This window comes from Saimiri boliviensis, chromosome 2 (genome assembly GCF_048565385.1).
Source record: "Saimiri boliviensis isolate mSaiBol1 chromosome 2, mSaiBol1.pri, whole genome shotgun sequence".
Lineage (NCBI taxonomy): Eukaryota > Metazoa > Chordata > Mammalia > Primates > Cebidae > Saimiri > Saimiri boliviensis.
Window position 1 is genome coordinate 239,348,855 of NC_133450.1, and position 21,195 is coordinate 239,370,049.

The 21,195-nt window shown below is 53.1% G+C and overlaps 1 protein-coding gene across 1 annotated transcript in view; it reads right to left on the reverse strand.

Annotated features, from left to right (window-relative positions):
- Positions 1-3,201: 3,201 nt before the first annotated feature.
- Positions 3,202-21,195, reverse strand: part of ERCC6L2 (ERCC excision repair 6 like 2) — a 201,719-nt gene continuing 183,725 nt past the window's right edge. Inside the window, exon 19 of the mRNA XM_074395602.1 lies at positions 3,202-5,415. Coding sequence (XP_074251703.1) covers positions 5,361-5,415 — 55 coding nt within the window. The 3' untranslated portion in view covers positions 3,202-5,360. The remainder of the gene's footprint in view (positions 5,416-21,195) is intronic.

A 21,195-nucleotide genomic window follows, 5' to 3' on the forward strand; every position in this document is an offset into this window, starting at 1 on the left:
GTTGGTGGGAGGCGCTCACAGGCTTTCACCCTTAGCTGCAGTTACAGTCCACAGAGGGCTTCAAAACGCGCCACCCATCCCTCCCAGCACTCCGGCTCCCACTTGACACCGTGTGGGTTCAGGCAATCTTACTTTCTCACAAGCATGTCCAATTCACATTGCTGGAAGGGTGGATTTACGTGCCTTCCGTTGCACAGTACAAGGCAGGGGGAGCATTCCCCAGGCAGGCACAATGTCCATCCCCATAACACAATCAGATAAAAGAGACGCAGCCCCTTCACATGAAGTGGGTTCAAATACGCCACCTCTCCCATGCCCGTTTGCCCTCATTCCACCCACCCTGACTTTCTTAACTGCAGCCTCCACTAGGACGTTATCACATATTCTGGTTTTACAATACTGGGTAGGAAAAGTGTTCCCCAACCAGATACAAAATCCGTTCCTATGAAACATCCAGGGAAAGGAGGCAGAGCTTCTTAAAATAAAGCCTGTTTAAGCATCCCCACTGCCACAGCCCCACCAGCCCGGACACGCGTCTTTTCTTGCAATCTAACTAAGGCCCACACCAGCGCTTCCCCTGTGGATCTCAGCGTGTGGGGTTCTCATTTTAAGGAGACCCAGGAATTTCTCTTCACCACCCCCTGGCCATTTTACACACTTGTGCACCTAAGTGGGTCCCCAGCAGAGGGTTGAGCCAAGGGACCCTTGCTTAGTTTTGTCAACTTTTATGTGGATTAATTTGTGGAACTGCCCAGGCGATTTCAGATCAGATTTCTCTCTGTCATCTTTGCCTTCTGACTTCTTAAATTTCTCTAAACTGAGATAAGTAACAGCAAACTTTAGTTTGCTAAACTGAAGTGATTTTAGTTGAACAAAAGCTGACATTGCTTGAGTAACAAAAGACTTTTCAGGGTATTTTAATCATCAAAAGAACATACCTACCCTTCTCCAATATTTGTAGATGTCCAGCAATTTCTACTTTGTCTCTGCTAATATTTTCCATTTTTCCTCCCTAGAAGTTTCTGGAATCTGCTAATACTCTCTACAGTATGAGTCTAAAAGAGCACAGCATTGGCCGAGCATGGTGGCTCATGGCTGTAATCCCAGCAGTTTGGGAGGCTGAGGCAGATGGATCACCTGAGGTCAGGAGTTGGGAGACCAGCCTGGCCAACAGGGTGAAACCCCATCTCTACTGAAAATACAAAAATTAGCTGGGCGTGGTGGTGCATACCTGTAATCCCAGCTACTCGGGAGGTTGAGGCAGGAGAATCGCTTGAACCTGGGAGGTGGAGGTTGCAGTGAGCCGAGATTGCCCCACTACACTCCAGCCTGGACAACAGAGCAAGACTCTATCCCCGCAAAAAAGAACACAGCATTTGGTGCCACATTGAGATTCATCCATGGCCGCAGATGTCTGGACGATGAAGATAGGAAGAGAAGGCCCTGTTCTGGTCTCCACAGGCTTTTGCTTCCTGACTGCTGTGGCAGCTTGGCAGCCGGGGCTCAGCCCAAGTCTCACCTTCCTTCTGGCTTGTCTCCCTGATACACAGAGGCTGGAATGCTCAGCAGCTTCACCAAAAACTCCTGTACCTGAACTTTTGTGTGCCTAAGTTGGAGTTAGCCGCTCAGTTATATTTGCGATGGGCTTGGAAGGTGAAAGTGGGGTGGGGTCAGTGTCTGCAGTTTTTTGGCAAGTTCATAGACATCTGAAAGCATGAGGGCCTCTGTTTAGCTGGGCATGTGATTTCTGTGATTCCTTGATGACAGAAGAGACAGCTGCTTCTTGGCGGCTTCCTTCTGCTGAATGGCATTGGGAATCATCCCTCAAAGCTCAAGCTCCAATCTTTTTTTTGAGCTCTCCCATCAATTCCATCAGTCATTTTGCCTAATTAAGCCCAACTCATTTAAACCGGCTACAGCGGATTCTGTTGTTTGCAACCGAGCCTGCACCCATCAGCTATTCCATTAGGCCTGTACTCTGAACGTCTGCTATTCGTTCACACTTGTCGTAGTAGACAAGAAGGGGACATCAGAAAAACACAATAACCCCTCGCAATGTGCCACACTAATGTCAATTCCATCTTCTCCGCAGCCACAGGAGCTAAGTACTGTCATTACTCCCATCATGCAGAAGAGGAAACTGAGTCACAGATGGATTAGACAACTTGCCTGGCGTCTCACTCAAACACAAAGAGGCAAAGCCATGCTTGTCCCCACCCAGTGTGTCTCCAGGGCCTGCAGTCTTTACTGACCCCTTCGTGACCCTCCCAAGTGGTCTAATGGATCGATTATTCTGCACGGGATTAGCCCAAACACCATAAAGTTCGCAGTTATGAAGTGATATTGGATACTCTGATTATGACCCTATTCTTTGTTCAACTCAATTGGAGGGTTTATAAATGGTATCTGAGAAACTTTCAAAGCCCTGACAGTCTCCAACAAGGGTCATGAGAGGCCTCACTCTGGTGAGGTTTCTCCTCGTGGAACATTCCTCAACCCCGCCCCTCATGAGAATGATCCTCATAAGCACCCGTTCGCTCTTAGAAATGGGTTTCCCGTGTTCTACACCTGAAGCCTGGCATCGTAACCAATAGTCACTTTACAAAGACATTTTCAGCGTGTTTCTGCCCAGGGACGGGAATATGCATGTCACACCCTGCCCAGTTTGTGCTTTCTTTGCAGGGGAGATTAGTGGCTGGGGGGAGGGGGGCATGCCTTTTCTCCTCCATCCTCCCTGGAGACCGTTTATCACTATTTGAAGAGTTGTGTGTTTCTGTGGTTGCAAAGACACTCAGACTTCTGCAAAATTCCGTTTATTTTCCACACGGAATGCAATTCAACACACGGATGTCTTCCACGCTGCTAAGTCATAGCCCTGTTAATAACAGAATCCCTGGAGTTCACTTCACCTGGGGCCTTGCCGTCGAGGGACTCCAGAGCTCACATCTATGACGTCAGTTCCATGTCTGCACTCCTGCCCTGGACCCATGCCCTGCTCGATCCAGCACAAAAGGAAGCCATGCTAACTTGACAGGACTACAAAATGCCAAAACCACACAAAAGAATGCAGGCCAGCTGGGGTGTAGCACTCATCTGCTAAGTATGAAACCCTTTCCCGGAGCGAGGCCTCTACAAACGAGGTCAGTGGGAAAGCCGGCGCTACCTTAGCCAGGGCGGGGCCGGTGGTGACCTCAGACAATGTAAATACAAACCTGGGGCTCGTGTTTATTTAAAGTTATTGGCATTGGGCTCTTTCCTGGTAGACAAAGATTATCTTGTTTACAGCGGCATCCAGATGATGGACAAGACTCTGTATAATATAAATCCAGCTCTGCAGAGGGGGACCCATTAGCATCAACAACTTCCCTCAAGCCAAACAAACCCTGCCAAGGCTCAAGCTGGAATTCATTTATTATACAGCTTCAAGTCGGCTTGTCTCAACATCCAGCGACTGCAGAAGCAGGGGCCGGACCTGATGGCCGCGGGCACGCCTTGCCTCTCCTTTCTCTTCCAGCATGTTTTGCAGAAGGCGTTTCTTTCTGGCTTTGTCACGGAGTAGCGTTCATGTCTCTGCAGATGTTGTCACGCCTGTCACCTCCCCATGAGGTGTGGCCATGGGCCACACATACGGACACCAGCGGCATGCGGGGGGCGGGGGCAGGGACCACCCAGGAGTCACGGTTGTCCTTGCAGAGGCCCTTGGGTGTGGGTCGACCTGGCCTCAGGAACCTCAGTGGGGTTAAGTACCCAGGGACAGATCACGGGATTTCAGGGGAGACACACGGAGCTCCGAGGGCACCAGCGCCTGGCCACGAGCTCTGCCCACTTCAGGTTCAGACTTGCCTGGAATCAGAGGCCAGGCCTTCACGAGAATTGATTCACACGAGGAACGGCGGGTCTCCTGGGAAGGCTCACCTGATAGCAGAGAGGATCTAGCAGACAAGCCAGACCCAGAGAGGGCAGTGACTCCAGGTCGTGTCTTGTGACCACATCTGCAGAGACTCCCAGGGGGAGAGTCACGCCCAGGGAGGATGCGATGCCCAGACAAAGGGGACCAGGACAAGAGCAAGAAGAGCAGCAGAGGCTGGCGACCGTCACAGCGATGAGGCCCCCAGGGAATAAAGCGTTGTTGTGCAGGGGTGGGTGGGCAGCAGGACAGCGTTTCTTGGAGGCCCAGTTTCTGAGGGCTTTTCTGCCTTTGCTGACTGTTTCTCCTCTAGAGAAGGACCATGTCTTTTTTTTTTTTTTTTTTAATTAGAGATGGGGCTTGCTATGTTGCCCAGGCTGGTCTTGAACTCCTGACCTCAAGTGATCCTTCTGCCTCGGCCTCCCAAAGTGCTGGAGTTACAAGTGAGCCGTCATGCCTGGCCTGGACCACGTGTTTATCTGGTGTCCCTGGTGCTCTGCAGATAGTAGACTGGACACTGTGCCGTGACTCAGCACCAGCCCCGTGGCTTGCCTGTCCACTGTGGCCTGCTGCTCTCTCTTGGCCGCACCATCGTCTAGGCAGCCCTGGAGGACAGAGACCCTTCTGGCTCCCCTGTCTTCTGCAGCTAGAAGTGGTGCGGCTGGCCATCGGAGTCTTCTCTTGGGAGTTTACAGGCAGCTGTGCCTCCTGTCTTTGGGAAAACCTCCCTGCAGGCTCAGGCCACCCTGAGTGGCCACCTTCACCACCTGTACTCTTTAGTCCCCACCACTACCCCGTAAGCTGAGGCTTTAGGCACTAGAAGGTCGGTCTTTCTCCCCAAGCCAAGTCCCACTGCCACCCTGTCTGGCTTCAGTGTCCAGGGGCCATGCGACACTGTCCCTTCCCCTCCCCAAACTCTGCCACACTGTGAACCTCATCCACCCAGAAACACTCTCTCAAACAAGAAACTCCTCTGTCTTCTCTGTGCCTCAGCCCACATCTTCACTTTCGTGGGGACCTCCCACACCCCTCCACTTCCTCTGCTCCCACTTCAATCTTTTCTTCTCAAGCCACTAATCGCTCCGCCACATGGCCCCTTGCACCTCTGCCACGGCTTGCCTGCCCAACCTTCACTCGGGACCTGCCCCACGCTCCACCTTCTCTGCCCTCAGGATTGGGCAGTGCGGGAGTTATCCAGTGTTGCTAGCAAATCACCCCAAAGCCCTAACAGCTTAAGCCGACAAGCACATCATATCACACATCTGTGGGCCCAGCTGGGAAGTTGTGGCTTGGGGTCTCCCGTGAGGTTGCGGTAAAGGTGGCAGCCAGGACTGTGGTCATCTGCGTGTGCTGGGGCTGGGGAACTGCCCTCAAGGTGGTTATCTCCTCGGCTGTGGGCAGGAGGTCTCTGTCTCTTCCCACGTGGGCTCTCCATATGGCTGCTTGAGCTTCCTCATGACCTGGCTGCTGGCTTCCTCCAGAACAAGTTAGAGAAGGAGCTTTGTGATCTGGAACTGGAAGTCACACATTGTTACTGGTGCTACATTTTGTTCACTGAAAGCAAGTCGTGAAGTCCAGCCCCTATTCAGTGGGAGGGGAATTAGACTCCACCTTTTAAAAAGGGGAAGATCGAGGAATCTGTGGACACATTTTAAAACCACCACAGTTGACTTCATTCTTCTCCCACATGACAGCAGTCACTCTCCTTTCCTGCCCCCTTGACGGTCACCAGAGCCACCTCGTGAAGCCTTCACTTGAGCACGCTCGCCATCCACACCTCTGCTTTGGTCCCAGGGCAGCTAAGCTGTGATGGAGGCGAATCCCAGACAGCCATGCTGCTGTGCCGATGCGTGCTTTCTGGCCCCGCTGGGCTGCTTCTGTTTCTTGCCTTCCTCAGGCCCAGGGGGCTCCCACTGCCGTTCTTGGCGGTACATCCAAAGCCCGCCTCTCTCCCGGTGCCCAGACTCCACTCCCTGCCCTGCTCATCGCCAATATGCCCGTCACCTACAGCTCTGTGGTGCAGGCCTTCCCACGCACCTCAGAGAAGAGGGCTTCTCTCCTTTCATGCGGGCTTGGTCACTCCCCACCCTTCCAGCAATCGCCACGGATTCCTCCCAGTCCTTCACCTTTCCACTGGCTCTGCCTTCCTGCCTCCCCTGCCTAATACAAACAAATTCAACTTTGCTCCAGGTATTTTGTTTTAAGCTAAAACAAAATAATAATCCATCATTGGCTCAACATCCCTCCTGCACACAAGACCTTCACACCCACCCTTCAGAGGCTGCCCTGTCTCCTGACTCTGCAGCAGCGCTTCAGGAAAGAGTGGCCTGAACTCTCTCATCCCCCCTTCCCACTACTGCCCACGTGTGCCAACCCAGCCTCTACCTTCCTGGTTCCATCATACCAGCTGCTCTGCCCTCATTCCAGCCATCGAGGGCCACCTGGGTGGCCAAATCCACAGACACTAGATTACCTGTGCTTTGTGGCCCCTGTGGCACGTGGACACCTGTTGATAGCTCTTTCCTTTTGCTCATTTCTCTCTCTCCATCTCTCCCATCTGCTCTGGCTCCTCTGCTTCTTCCTAGAATGTTCTTTATCTCTCTGCGGGATCTCACCAAACTCATCCTTCCTCCTCGCCCAGGCATGCTTCGGCGCTGTCCTGGCCCAGTCCTTGTTCAGACACTCAGAAGCGATTGCCCAGCTGCCCTGAACCCTGCTTCCAGTTGGACATCACACGACTGAATTTCCTGATGGCGTCTCTCTCCACCTGGCTACTGAGGCTGGAACTGGGGACCTTCTGTCTTCCCGCAAATATGACCAGACAGTTAATTTATCCTGGAAGATAAGACAACAGTAACAACACTAGGCAGAGGCCATATGTGGGATTCACTGTCGCCTCTGTCACCTTCCTCCCTGCTGACCCAGGCGGGGTCCTCGGCCTTTCTGGGCCAGTTTCCTCGCCTGTTGGCTGGAGATTGTCCCACAGCCACCTCGTGGGGCTGCTGTGCCGATCACATGACCAACGCGTGCAGGTGAGAGTAGCAGCTCCAGCTGCTCGTCCTCTCTGTCCGCAGGAACAGCCACTGCCGGGCCATGCCGCCTGAGGGCGGGCCAGCTCCAGAAGTGTGTGTTGCTGGTCTGCAGTGAGGTTAGTGTAGAAGGTAAGAGTCAGTGTTTTAAACTACTACAGAAATTTGACAGGGTAACTTTATGCCTGTTGAGTCTACTAATGTTTTTTTTTTAAAAGGGGGCTTCATCTCCTACCCATTCGGATGGCTACTATGAAAAAAACATCAACGGATCCTCGTATTGGTAAGGATGCGAGACACTGGAACCCTCGTGCACTGTCCTCGGCGGGAACGCAAAACGGTGCAGCCTCCGTGGAGACCAGTATAGTGATTCAAGAAGTGAAAACCAGAGCTACCGTGTGACCTCACAGCTCCAGTTCTGGGTATGTGGCCAAGGCATGGAAGGCAGGGGCTTGAAGACACATTGACACCCAAATTCACAGCAGGACGAACACCCAAGAGGTGGACAATTGGAGTGTCCATCAATAGATGAACGGAGAAACAAAATGTGGGGTATCATTCAGCCTGGTTAGAAACCAGGCTCGGAGTCATAAGGAAAAAGAAGCACGTAGACAAAGGGTTTCTCAGCAAAGCAATTTTACGTCTGCACGGAAGGGGGTCTCTTGCATGGCTGGGTCCTAGGAGACCACACAGAACAAAGGGGGCTAGAAGTTCTCATTTCTAACACGACGCCTGTCCCTGTGCCTCTTCCTCATTGGCTGGGGCGGGACTGCACAATCTACACTAGACCTGACTGGCGAAACATTGAAGCTTCCTTAGATGAGGTGGACATGGGGTGGGAGAAGAGGAAGGGGTGGTGCGCGATGAACCAGAGAGCTGGGCTTTTCTTACGTAAGGAAGGGACTGTGAGCTGGCGCTGATCACGCCACTGGTGCTGTGGCATGTGGGGCGTGAAGTAATGTCAGAAAGAATAAAAAGAAAATAAAGGCTGGGGGGACCGGGAATTAAAGAATGAAAGGTCGAGCAGGCTGTTTGAAGAGAAAGCTTGCTGTATCTCACAGCTTCCCCTTTTTATAATGCTTTCTCTTCAATCTTTTTAAGCATAGTTTGATTGTGTTGTTCGGTTTGATTTTTTAGAAGAAGAAGTCTGTCTGAATAGGGAAGGGGAGAGTTGGGGAACGTTTTGGTGAGAGTTGTTTCACTAAGTTTCTGCACTTCCCTTCAAGCACAGGGTATGAGGCAACATCTAACAAGGATGAGTCCACTTGTGACAATTTCGAGACAGGTTAAGTATTGAAGTTATTAATGTTTTCTATCTACTGAACTACTTTTCTTTTCTTTTTTTTTTTGAGACGGAGTTTCGCTCTTGTCAACCAGGCTGGAGTGCAATGGCGCGATCTCGGCTCACCGCAACCTCCGCCTCCTGGGTTCAGGCAATTCTCCTGCCTCAGCCTCCTGAGTAGCTGGGATTACAGGCACACACCACCATGCCCAGCTAATTTTTTGTATTTTTAGTAGAGACGGGGTTTCACCATGTTGACCAGGATGGTCTCGATCTCTTGACCTCGTGATCCACCCGCCTCAGCCTCCCAAAGTGCTGGGATTACAGGCGTGAGCCACCGCACCCGGCCCTGAACTACTTTTCTGTAAGGCCTGTAAGGGGATCGTCTTTCTTGGAGTTCTTGGCTAATTTGTTTGATAGAGAGGTAAGCCTTGTAAGGCCTTTGCAATTGTTCTATCGGGGGCTGTGCCATAGAAATGGAGGTGCAACACTGGGTTCTGAGCATGACACAAACTTCTCTTTTTTCTTCTAGCATCGTGTCTAGTGCTATTCTGTTCTCCCAGGCCATTTGACTGGTGGGCCTTAATTGTTCAGCTGTTCCTCTAATGGCATCTTCAGCATAGTTAACAAAATGTTGCTAGTAACAGTAACTGTAGTTTATCTAATTTACATTTGGGAATCTCGTATGGGTCACCAGAACTGTCCGAAATAAGGCTCAGAGTCGTACGGAAAAACGAGCACTCAGACACGGGATTTCTCAGCAAAGCAAATTTACTTCTGCGCGGAAGGTTGTCTCTTGCGTGGCTGGTTGCCACGAGAAGGCACAGAACAAAACAGAGTCAAAGTTTTTATTTCTAACGTGACTCCTGCCCCTGTGTCCTTTCCCCATTGGCTGGGGTCAGGCTGCACAATCTAAACTAGACCCGAATGGCTGAACATTTAATCTTTCTTAGATACAATGGATATGTGATGGGAGAGGTGGGGAAGGAGGAACGGGTTGTCCGCGGAGAACTAGCGAGCTAGTCTTTTCTTAAATAAAGAAAGCAGTGTGAGCTGGTGCCGGTAACATCACTGGTGCTGTGGCCTGCCTGGGCATGAAGTAAAGTCAGAAAGAAGAAAAGGAGAAGAAAGGGGTGGGGAGTACTGGGAATTAAAGAATAAAAGGTTGAGCAGGCTGTTTGCAGAGAAGCCTTGCCGTATCTCACCAGCCTTAAAAAGAAAGGAATTTCCAAAACATGCCACGGCATGGATGACCCTTGAGGACATGATGCTAAGTGTAAGAAGCCAGACACGAAAGGACAAATGCTGTGTAATTCCAATTGTAGTAGATACCTAGAGCTGTCAGAGTCACAGCGACAGAAAGTAGAAGGGTGGTTGGTGGGGGCTGGGGGTGGGATATGGGGGGCTGCTGTTAAATGGGTAGTTCTGGTTTTGCCAAATGAAAGTGTTCTGGAGACCAGCAGCACAGCAGCGTGAATGTGCATATTACTGGAAGGTACCCTTGAAGATGTTTGAGGCGGTAAATGTATGTTATCTTACCCCAATTAAAATAAACATTTTTGAAAAAAAAAAGGGACTTGGATTTTGCATGTCTTTTAAAATTGTATTTGTCTGGTAATTTCTTTTCCAAGAGTCTCAGTGTAAGAAGGATTAGAAGCAAAAGGAGTCCTTCGCTGCACATCGCAGATGCTTCCAGACTCACTGCCCTGCTCGGCTGCTCCCAGGTTCCTCACTCGTTTGCTGTTCCACTCCCCTGCCTCCACAACCCACCTTCTAACCTCTGGCCACAGTGATCTTTCCAGAGCAAACTGAACCTGCTGCAATGTTCCTCCACCCAGGAAGAAAGAGGTAACTGAGGTACAACCAGGTAGCTAAGGTATGCAGACAGGTGAAGGGTGAGGATGACGAAAAGGAGTTTAAGTGTTAGAACAGCTCAGAGGAGACCCACAGTGGACAGCTCCCCTCTGTAGGCGGGCAGGTCATTCTGTCAAGTATTCAGCTCTCGGCAGGGAAGAGGCCCTGGAGACGGTAGCTACTCTCTGCCTGGCAGCTTGCCCACCCTCTCTGCAGCTGTCTCAAGCTGTCAGTGGAGAGGGCAGCTCCTCCCTTCAGCTGGCCATCTCATCCCCTCCCTGCTGTCTTCTTTCTCTGGCCATCCTCAACCCTGGCTGAGCCTTGGGCTTTTATGGCCCTCAGAGGGGAGGAAGTGCCTGACAATTGGTCCATCAGCAGCCGTGGGTGGGCTCAGAAGAGGCACTGTGAGTCTCTACTCTGGTCACTGGGATTGGCAGCCCAGCCCCTAGCCTTCAGACCGCCCCTGGCCTGAAGGAGGGGACTGACTGAGACCCACCCCTTTCCGCCCAGGAAATCTGTCTGTCTCCCACTGCCATTCATGGCCCTGGGCTCAGCATCAACCCCGCTTAGAGGTCGGACCAGATACTGGGAGAGGAGAGAGGCCAGGCAGTGGGATCAGATGCCCCTGAGCCTGCAGGGATGGGGGGTGTGGTAGGGATGATGAGGGAGATGGGGGAGTCCTTCCCAGGACCCCGAGTCTGGAGGGACACCCAGGTCCTGTGCCTGGGAGGGCAGTGGCAGCTGTAAGGGAGCTCTCCCCTCGCCATCTCGGAAGGGGCAGGTCTCCCGCTTGTCTCTGGCTCGTGCCTGCTCTGTGGAGTGGGAGGCCCAGGTCTGTAGCCATGGGTCAGATGGCTGCAGCTTCACCCAGGAGGGCAGATCCTGTCTGCTCCTGGCTCCCTCCGAGAGCACAGAGAATCTCAGATCCACAGCTGCAGTTTGGGTGGCTGTAGCCCAAACTGAAGGGCGGAGCCCCCGTCTGTAGCCACAGCCTGGGCGGCTGCAGCGGCACCCAAAGAACTCCCACCCAAACTCAGAAGGGGAAGGGCTCCCACCAGCTTCATGGAGTGTGCAGCCCCAGCCACGCCTCCCCGCTGCAGCTGGTGTGATGGCAGCTGCCGTCACCTTTCCCCACAAGCACCCCCAGGCCGCCACATCTCACTTGCTGCCCTTTTGCTCATAATCCTCTTGCTTGTCAAAGACCACCTCTCCCAGGAAGCCTTCCCTGAATGTCTAAGCATCACTGTCACAGATCATCCTACACCAGCCTCCTTTGTAAATTTAAGAACCTGTAAAAGCAAGAGTCCAGGCACTTTGATGGCCATTGAGAGGGAAGCTTTAGGCAAGCAGGCCCCCTGGCTCTTCTCAATGGATGCCTGGAAGGTCCTCCAGCCACTTGCAATGCATCGATGTCTTCCGCCTACACGTACGGTTTCCTCCGACATCCACATTTGCAAATCTAAGAACCGTCAGCCGGACCTCCTCCTGTCCCTGCCCTGAGCGCTTGCAGCACTGAGATGGCAACACAGAGCCCTCTTCACGCCCGAGAAGATGGACATGCTTTCTTTCAGCCCGGGATGATCACAGGGTCTTCCCAGGCCAGATTGCTGATGGGGTTCTCAGCGACCAGAGAGCAGCGGGGCTCAGCTGGCAGCCACTCAGAGCACCTTGGCTGGTCACTTACAGAAATCCCGGTGCAGACAACGGGTCCTTCTTCTGCAGTTGACATCCCTGCACCAGGCAGGTGACGGTCCTGCTGGCCTTCTGAGCCCTGCTTCTCTTCCCTCCATTCTGCAGTGAAATCACCACTGCCTTTGACCAGGCACGGTCCAGATTCTGACTGGGCGTCTGGGTTTGAACTCAGCGCAGAACCCCTTAAATAAGTTGTTTCTAAAAAATCTGCCAAATGACACCTGCAGACAGAAAGGGGCATCTCCTTTTATTTCATGACGGAGACAGAAGGGACAGTGTTCTTCCAAGACCCAGCTCTTCTTTCCAGGGCACCCAGATCCCAGCGTCCTGGGGGTGATGATTTCGGGTTTTACTTTTTGTTCTGTAAACAGCAAAAGACCTTTATTATACACAGTCTCAATGTAGAATTTAAAAATCATTTATGGCCGGACACAGTGACTCCTGCCTGTAATCCCAGCACCTTGGGAGGCCGAGGCAGGTGGATCATCTGAGGTCAGGAGTTAGAGACCAGCCCGGCCAACATGGCAAAACCCCGTCTCTACTAAAAATACAAAAAATTAGCCAGGTATGGTGGCGGGCGCCTGTAATCCCAGCTGCTGGGGAGGCTGAAGCAGGAGAATTGCTTGAACCCGGGAGGTGGAGGTTGCAGTGAGATTGTGCCATTGCACTCCAGCCTGGGTGACAAGAACAAAATTCCGTGTCAAACAAACAAACAAACAAACAAAACAGAATCATTTATGGTTTCCTGCATTTCCTGCAGTCCTCTCAGGTACAATAGGTCAGATTCAAACTGGAAACTAAATCCTAATGAAAAGTTTCTTGTGGTTCATATTTTTGACCGGTGACTGGCAGGTTTACGCAAACAAATGAATATTATAATTTGGTAGATAAGCAAATACATTACATTTATAGGATTTAAGTCTCTTCCATGAAAGTTCTGATTGCTCCAAGGAGATGCCCCTGGTACAGGCTGCCAAATCACCAGCACACGACCCTGGAGGCCTGGATCTGAGACTAAACGGGTCTGGGCCGTGACTCTGCCGGGCTTCCCGCTCTAATGGAGAAATAGAAAATGCCTGATAAATAGAAAGAGTCATTGTTGACATTTTTAAGCCAGCTGGGAGCCTTGAGAATTTGAGATTTAACCTACATACAACGGAACAGACCTTTCACAGACCGTGAAGTGCGAGGCAGTGTCCTAGAGGACAGTGGTATGGCTGACGACCAGCGTGGCGTTCTGGGCCCACACAAGCCCGCTCCAGCCCTGCCAGCTCCGGGCTCCTGGTGAGGCCCTGACTGGTCTTCAGTTGCCCCCGCTATGAGGGGTGGCTTCCCGTTTTTGTGGCTTTGGAGTGTGACATTCCTGACAGATGGAAGCGTTCCCGGAGAACACCTACCGAAATGGAGGCCGTGTCTGAATGAACACCCCAGCAGGCGCGCCAGGGCAGAGGTAACTGAACCAGCTGCGGCCCTCCAGCCAACTCATGCCGGGGGCCTCGGAAATGATCTCTGAGGATCTGTCACTGGCACAGACAGTGAGGCACAAGGAGGCTGTGGAAGAGGACGCAGAGGAAGGCGCTGAGGGCGGCTTCCACGTGTACAGCAGACTGCCCTCGGCCCAGAGCCAGTTGCCCCACGTGAATGGAGCTGCTCTCTCCTGGGGGTGTCCGGGGGAAGGCATGGGAGTGGCTTTTCAGATCTGGGGTCCCTGGCCTTTCCTTGTTGAGGGGAGGTGTGTGGGGTGCTGGCCTTGGGGCTCAGGGCGAGCGTGGGAAGTTCTAGTGGCAGCAGGTGGCAGGGCGGGCTATACCCAGCCACAGCCTGCAATCTTTGAGGAAGGGAGTTGTGGAAGCACCACCCCGCTTCCTGCAGTGTTTAGAAAAACCGACCCATGCTGTGCCAGTGACTCGTGCCACCCACAGGCTGGGGGCTTGTGATTTAAATTGTTCTACTTTTCTTGACTGCGATGTTTTCTAAAGTCAGTGGGATCTCAGTTTTTTAAAGAAGGGGTGGGAATGTCTGCGTGCTGTTCACATGGACTCAGGACAGCCACTCTGCCCCTTCTGGGAAGTGCCCAGAAAGCAGGAGGGCTCCCCAACCAGGCCTGTGGTGGTGGGGTCAGGCCTGCAGTGCCCAGGGTCAAGCTTGTGTTGCTGCTAAGCTGAACTAGGCAGTGGTCCCCAGGGATGGCAGGAAGTGACGAGGGCTCAGGGATCTGCCCACCGACTCTTTATTTACAAACAGTCTGTAAACGCACATGCAAGCTGTCGCTGCCCTCAGGGCGCTGGCCCGCTGCCACCACAGCTCCTGGATCCTGGTGCCTGGGCGCCTTGGCTTTATAGCATTTGGAGAGCAACTTGATTGGAGCAGGCTGTGGACTTTGCTGATGCCGGGAAATTATTTTCTCTTGGATGCAAGCCCTCCTTTGCTTGCTGGGAAAGGGACGGAGTTGGTTCTGGCTGAGCACCAGCGGCAGAGACATCATTTTCGATATTTTGGATGCCTGGAGGCCCTTAGCACAGACCTCTGGGTGCCCTTGGTGTGCAAGGCACAATTCAGATGGTGGCTTAAGCGTCAACTCCTCAGGGAGCCCTTCCCCGACCACAGTTCCTTAAAAAACAACCCCCCAAATCCAAACAAACAAAACATCCCACCGGGGTCCACTTTATTCACACCACTTCACTCTATCTGGAAATATTTCTCTTTGCGGAATGATCTCTCTCCGTTAGACAGTGTGCTCCTTCAGCAGCGGACCTTGTTTTCACCGACACTGCCCTATCCAAACCCCGAAAACAGTGTATGAAACACTGCAGGTGCTTTGGAAATCAGGACACGAATGCAGCGCTTTAAAGTGTGTTGGGGACTTGTTTTGATCAGGTTTGGGAAGACACGGGGACACTGAGATGACTGTCCTGAAGGAAGATGCTTTTATACTCACAGATCCCTGGAAGCAGGGGGTGCAGCAAGCACCAGGGCCAGTCGGGAGGCAGCCGGGAGGGGAAAGCCCAGGCCAAGGCCTCCGTGCGGTTTCCAGGGAAGGAATGGAGGCCCAGCAGGTTTAGGGTCGGAGGGCTTGCGTACAGGGGCTGTACTGTCAGCCCGAGTCATCGTGGGATTGGGGCAGAGGAAGGCTGCCTCCTGGAAGTGTGAAAGCCAGATAGAGGTGGCTGGTGTCCAGGCTGTGAACTGGTCAGCTTGCGGAACCAAGGCAGGCCCAGCAGCGAGTCATTTGCTATCTGCAGGACTCAGCTAACCCTGGGAGGGGCGGTTCCTTCCTGAGTCCACGAGGCCCCAAGGTTGCAGCAGCATAAAATCAGTAAAATTAAAAAAAAAAAACCACACAATCAATACGGAATGACTCTTTGACATGTGTGGCGATGTAAAGATTGTGCGTGCAGATGTTTAGATACACGTGAGAACCAAACAGCCTTGTAGTAAGCTAAGACAACTTGGTGTATCGTTCCATTTCTATTGCTGTGGAAATCAACACGCTTCCTTTGGGTGGTTTTGCCAAAGGAATCCCTCAGTGGGAAAACAATGTCTTCTGATACCCCCCTCCCAAACTTCTTGTTGGAGTACCACATATATCCAGAAAATCCTATCTATCCTAAGAGTAGAGCTCATGAGTGTTCACAAGCTGGACACACCCAGGAAACCAGCACGCAGACCAAGAACAGAACGGTGAGGGTAGCTGGGAGCCTTCTCATCCCTCGTCACCTGCAACGCCCATTCTAACTTCTAACAACACAGGTCAGTTTTGCTGGCTTTTCCCTTCTTATAAATGGATTCAAATGGTCTCTCGCTTATTGTGTTCAAATTGCATTTGTGAAATTGACCCACATTATTGCCGAAGGTTGAAGACAGTTTATTCTTGTTGCTGCGCAGAATGTGTGAATATATCACACAATGTATATGACGTATACTTAACCATTGCAATGCTGAGGTGAATGTGGGAAATTTCTAGTTTGGAATGGTAACCCCTTCACTGACTCTCGCCTGCTGGTCTGTGTCAGTCTTTTAGTTGCAAGAAACAACTTCCTCTGGACAACCTGACTCCGAAAGGTGGTTTACTGGAACCATTCTATGTAAGGGGAACAGCAAGGCTTCGGAAACGATGGGACTCACTTACTAGGGGATCCTGGTGGCAAGAGCTGCAGGACAACCTCGCTGCGACAGAACGGCAAGTAACTCGACTTGCATAGAGCAGGGATCCTGCCTCTGCTGCATGGGACGCTAGTTGTCCCCCGGAATTTCAGTGTGCCATGGAGGAAAACAGGGCTGTGGCTCAGTCAGGCGGAAAACCAGTTTAAAAAGGTGACAGCTCTCAGGACACCTCACAGGAGAAGGCACGCTCCGACCATAAGCAGGGATATTCCTGAACTTGACTTTTCTCGTGGAGCATCTGCTTACATCTCCAGGGCTCTCTCCTCCAAGAAACACAGCTTGGGGAAATGCTGCAGCGAAGTCAACTGAACGGAGGTGAGAGGCGGAAATCGTTTCGGCCTGCATTTTTAATGCACAGACGGGGCTTTTTTTTGGAAAATAGGACGCTCTGGAAACATGCGCAGCGCGACCCTTCAGGAAGAGCCGTCTGGCAAGTGTAGGTGTTACAGTTTGCAGGGTCCCTTCAGGTCCACTGTCGCATCTGTTCCCAGGGGTGGGTGGCATGGGTGGGATAGCCCCGATGACGGAACTGGCAGCCAATGCCACGTGCTCCTAGACAGCGGAGAACCCAGGGCAGCGTTAGATTCAGACCCAGGCTCCGGTGCAGAGCCGCGTGGCGCCCCCGGCCCTGCTGGCTAGGTGCGGGGCCTGGGCTCTGGATGAAGACTGGGAATGTCATCCCGGGCCTGGACGGGCGCACCTGGGAGCCAGCCTGGAGGAGAACGAGTAGAAAGAAGGCCCAGGAGCGGCTCGGAGAGTCCCGGCAAGGTCAGGCAAGGTCACGGTTGGAGATGAACCTGCGAAGAATCCTGAGAAAGGGCGGAGGCCTTGGAGGGAAGCCCGGGAAACGCCGAGGGAGCAGCGGAGGCCGCCGCGCCCGGGGAGAAAGCGCAGGTGCAGTAGAGCTGGGGGGTGGGGGGCGCTGGGGGGCGGGGGGCGCTGGGGGCGGGGGGCGCTGGGGGGTGGGGGACGCTGGGGGGCCGGGGGCGCTGGGGGACGTGGGGCGCTGGGGGGCGTGGGGCGCGGGGGGCGCTGGGGGGTGGGGGGCGCTGGGGGGCGGGGGGCGCTGGGGGCGGGGGGCGCTGGGGGACGTGGGGCCTGGGGGGCGTGGGGCGCGGGGGGCGCTGGGGGGCGGGGGGCGCTGGGGGGACGGGGGCGCTGGGGGGCGGGGGGCGCTGGGGGTTGGGGGCCGCTGGGAGCTGGGGGGCGCTGGGGCTGGGGGGTTCGGGGCGACCGCGGGCGCCTTGGGTTCCGCCTCAGCCTTCCAGCCGGCCGCCTCCTCCCAGGGCGGAACTGGGACGGTGACTGAGCGGGGCACACGCCCCTCCGGCTCCCGGCTGCCCCGCCAGGCTCTTCCGCCCTCGCCGCGGCCCTGCCCTGTCCCTTCCCGCAGCCCGCGGGCCCTGGGCTGTCCCCGCCCGCTCCTCCGCCGTCCACGGCAGCTCTCCCGGTTCCCCAGCCAGCCTGTCCGGCGGGTCACCCCGGCTCCCACCTGCTGTGCGGGGACTACAGCACACATCACACACCTGGAGGCGGAGGGCGGGGGCGGGGGCGGGACGTGGGTGCTGGAGGCGGGGGTGTGGTGTGTGGTGTGTTTGTGTGGTGTGTGTGATGTGGTGTGTGTGGGGTGTGTGGTCTGGTGTGTGGTGTGTGTGTGTGGTGTATGTGGTGTGTATGTTGTGGTCTGTGTGTGGTGTATAGTGTGTGAGTGGAGAGGTCTGTGTACTATGGTTGTGTGTGTGGTGTGTGTAGTGTGTGTGTGGCATGGTGTGTGGTGTGTTTGCGTGGTGTGTGTGGTGTGTGTGTCAGGTGTTTGTGTGTGATGGGGTGTGAGGTGTGTATGTGGCGGGGCATGTGCAGAAACAACACAGCAACACGCTCCTGATCCACATGGGATGTGGGGCGGATGCTGTGGAGGCTGCCTGGCCCGCGGGCGTTGGCACTGGGGACTGGCTGGCCCAGGGACTGTGCTCTCCCATGCTGTGCCCCCCCTCAATGCTTAGCTCCGAATCCATCTCCTGGGCTCCTCACCCTGGTGACCAGGCCCTGTGCCTTCTGTGGGGCAGCTGCAGGTTGCAGGACAGGAGCCTGTTCCCATCAGCAGAGTCCCAGTAACCCAGGGGACCCCAACGTGGCACGGTCGTGCCCAGTTTTCTAGTTTGATTCATGCACTCCCAAGATCTGCCTGCCCACATCCTGCCCAGGGCCTGCTGGTCCATTTCGGAGATTTGAGTCCAGCTCTCTGGCAGGCCCCAGGGCCGGGCAAGCGCAGGGTCCAGTTCCACTCCCCAGGGCGCCTTGTCCATCAGGGTTCTGTTCTCAGAACTTCTCTTTGCTCTGTAGGGACCTTCGCTGCTCTGTCGGTCACCATAGCTGAATTCTGGCCTGCCGCTCAATCCTCCCATACCGACCAACAACAGGAGATTGTCCCCGTCAGTCTGAGGAGTGAGGTGCGTTTCCCTGACTGGACTCCAAATGCAAGTCGTCCGCCTCTCCATCTGTCTCTCCAGTGATCTCTGAGGCACCGTCTTAACACTGAGCAGAGTTTCTTGCACAAGCCGACTACATCCAAATGAATCAGTTCTAAAATTCTATTCTTACTGAAGAGTGCTGGTGGAAATATCAATGCGTACACAATGAAAACTCTCAACAGTGATTAATACTGTGTTTCAACAGAAGAATCCAATCATCTTGACAAAATTTCAATCGGCAAAATTTGCCTTGTGGAATTGCATGCAAGGGAATCCGTGGGGCTGCTATGTGGCGGGCTTTGGATGTGTGCTGTAGCTCAGTGTCCCTTCCTGCTACTTCACGTCATCGCCTCAGTTCCACCTGGCCACCACGTCAGGCCATGCGATTCAGAGGCTGCTCTCCCCAGCGCTGGGGTAGCACGACTCACGCCTTCCTATAGAACTTGATGTTGGAAGCACCAGGTGAGCTGGAGCTTCTGCTGCTATGGCGCTCCCACGATGCAGCCCGAGAACAAAGCCCGCCGGAGAGGAGAGCAGATTTGAGTGGTAAGCTGGAGACAGTAGGTGTGGGTGGTGGTGTCCCTTGAGTTTTGACGCCACGCCACACCTGAATCCAGCCTGACATCCGTGATTTTGCTTTTTGCGTAAGTCGGTCTGTGTCATTTGCGACAAAAGAGTCCTACAGATAGGACAGATTTCTCTAGAAGACCTACGAAGTGAAAGACTCGAAGCTATTGCAATGGTTCAGGTACTGGGACACTGGTAGGAAAGTGGAAAGAAGGCAGCAGAGTTAAGGAAATATCTCTGAGGTCAGCTCTGGAAGTCTCGGCTATTGAGTGAATACAGTGGCTGAGAGAAATGCAAGCCTCACACCAAGTCAAAAAAGCTGGTGCTGAGATTTGGGTTACCAGGTCAATGACCGACATAATGCCCTTAACGGGGTCAGGCGTCTCAAACACAGAAGGATGAGGGCAGAGCTGAAGGTGAGGAATTCTGCTTTGGACGCCGTGCCCAAGGCTAACTCAGTGGGAAGCAGTCGCACCGAAGCAAACAGGGTGTGCAGCTGAAACTCACAAGGGTGGGTGGGCTGTGGGGATTTGTGATCACCTACAAATGAATTCATTAAAAGCACGAGAGTGAGTAGAGGGGTGGTGCATGAGACTAACCCTAGACTGAGGATAGCTTCCAAGGAAATCCAAAGGACAGGTGAGGAGGAGGAGCCCACCAAGGAAACCAGAAAGGGACCGCCAGAGACCTGAGGACAGCCAGAAGCACAGCCTTCAAGTCTGGGAGCCACCTATTCAAGAAGGGAGTGGTTTGCTGTGGATGCCATGGGCCGTCGTGTCTCCCCTAGGAAAGCACATTGGGTTCCTTCTTGAATACACTGGGATTTGTGATCCAGACTTTAAAGACTCTGTGTCCCGACTTCCCATCACCCTGCTCGTTACCTTCTCCTCTTCCCTGGTCATGAGCGCCTCTGCTAAAGGATAGAGAAAGGAACTTCTGACCAGGTAAAGAAAAGCTTTGGGGTTACGTGGCACAAGCTGCTCTCCCTCTGTTGGTGAAGAAATGAGACTACGGCCACCCATGGGAGTGGGATCACTTTGGTTTCTAGAGCAATCATGAGTAGCAACTTTTTTTTTTAAATTGCATTTTAGGTTTTGGGGTACATGTGAAGAACATGCAAGATCGTTGCATAGGTACATACATGGCAGTGTGATTGGCTGCCTTCCTCCCATCACCTACATCTGGCATTTCTCCCCATGCTCTCTCTCCCCACCTCCCCACCCTCCACTGTCCCTCCCCTGGTTCCCCCCGACAGACCCCAGTGTGTGATGCTCCCCTCCCTGTGTCCATGTGTTCTCATTGTTCAACACCCGCCTATGAGTGAGAACATGATAGCAACTTTTACAGGTGGTCATTTCGGTTCACCTCTGGGAAGCAATTCATTTTTAAGAAAAACAGATGCAAAGTTACTAAGTACATCTGACATTTAAACTGTCTCCAGCAGATAAATGGTGCTACTGACATTCCTCACCAGAAAAAGAGAAACATCCATTTTAAGGAAGAGAAATGACCTTCGCTGAGTTAGGCTTCTGGGTCCCCTTTCATTGGAGGGACATCCTAAGTTGCTGAGCCTGTGGTTACTGCAGTACTGGGTTCCAGAACCCAGCAATCCCCATCATCACAATTGTTTCAAGTCTTGTCCAAGCCTTGCATATTTCAGATCATCCGTATTTCTTGTTCTGTACCCAGAGGGAGATCGGGAAAACCCTTAAGTCTCTATTTGAGGCAAATACATCTTTCTCACTGCCCCAGCCCATGTGATTGACGAGGCAACTGAAGAGAAGGGTGCTTTGCACATGGGAGGAGCTCAGTGTTGAGACACTCCTGGCTCTGTTTGGAAATAGCACTGATTTCTTAGCATACTTTTTTTTTTGGTGTTAATACAGGAAACATGAAAAACACAGTTAAAAGAGTGAAGCATGTCTACACACATGCGGACAGAAAGACCAACCAGAAGCTGGTGGCAGTGAGGGTGACAGGGCTTGCCCCTGGGTTGAACAGCAGAGGAGCTAGGAGGGCAACTGCTCTCTGGGAGTCTTTCAATTTCATGTTACAGATTTACAGAGACAGATGAATTAAACATTGCATAAAAAAGGAATAAAACCACTGATAGTATCTGTGTTCCAGGAAGAAAAAAGAAGCATATTACATAATAGGTCAGTGCCCAGAAATAAAAGCAGGAACTTAACCAGAGCCTGTGCTAAGCATAAATCCCTTCCCCGTTCCAGA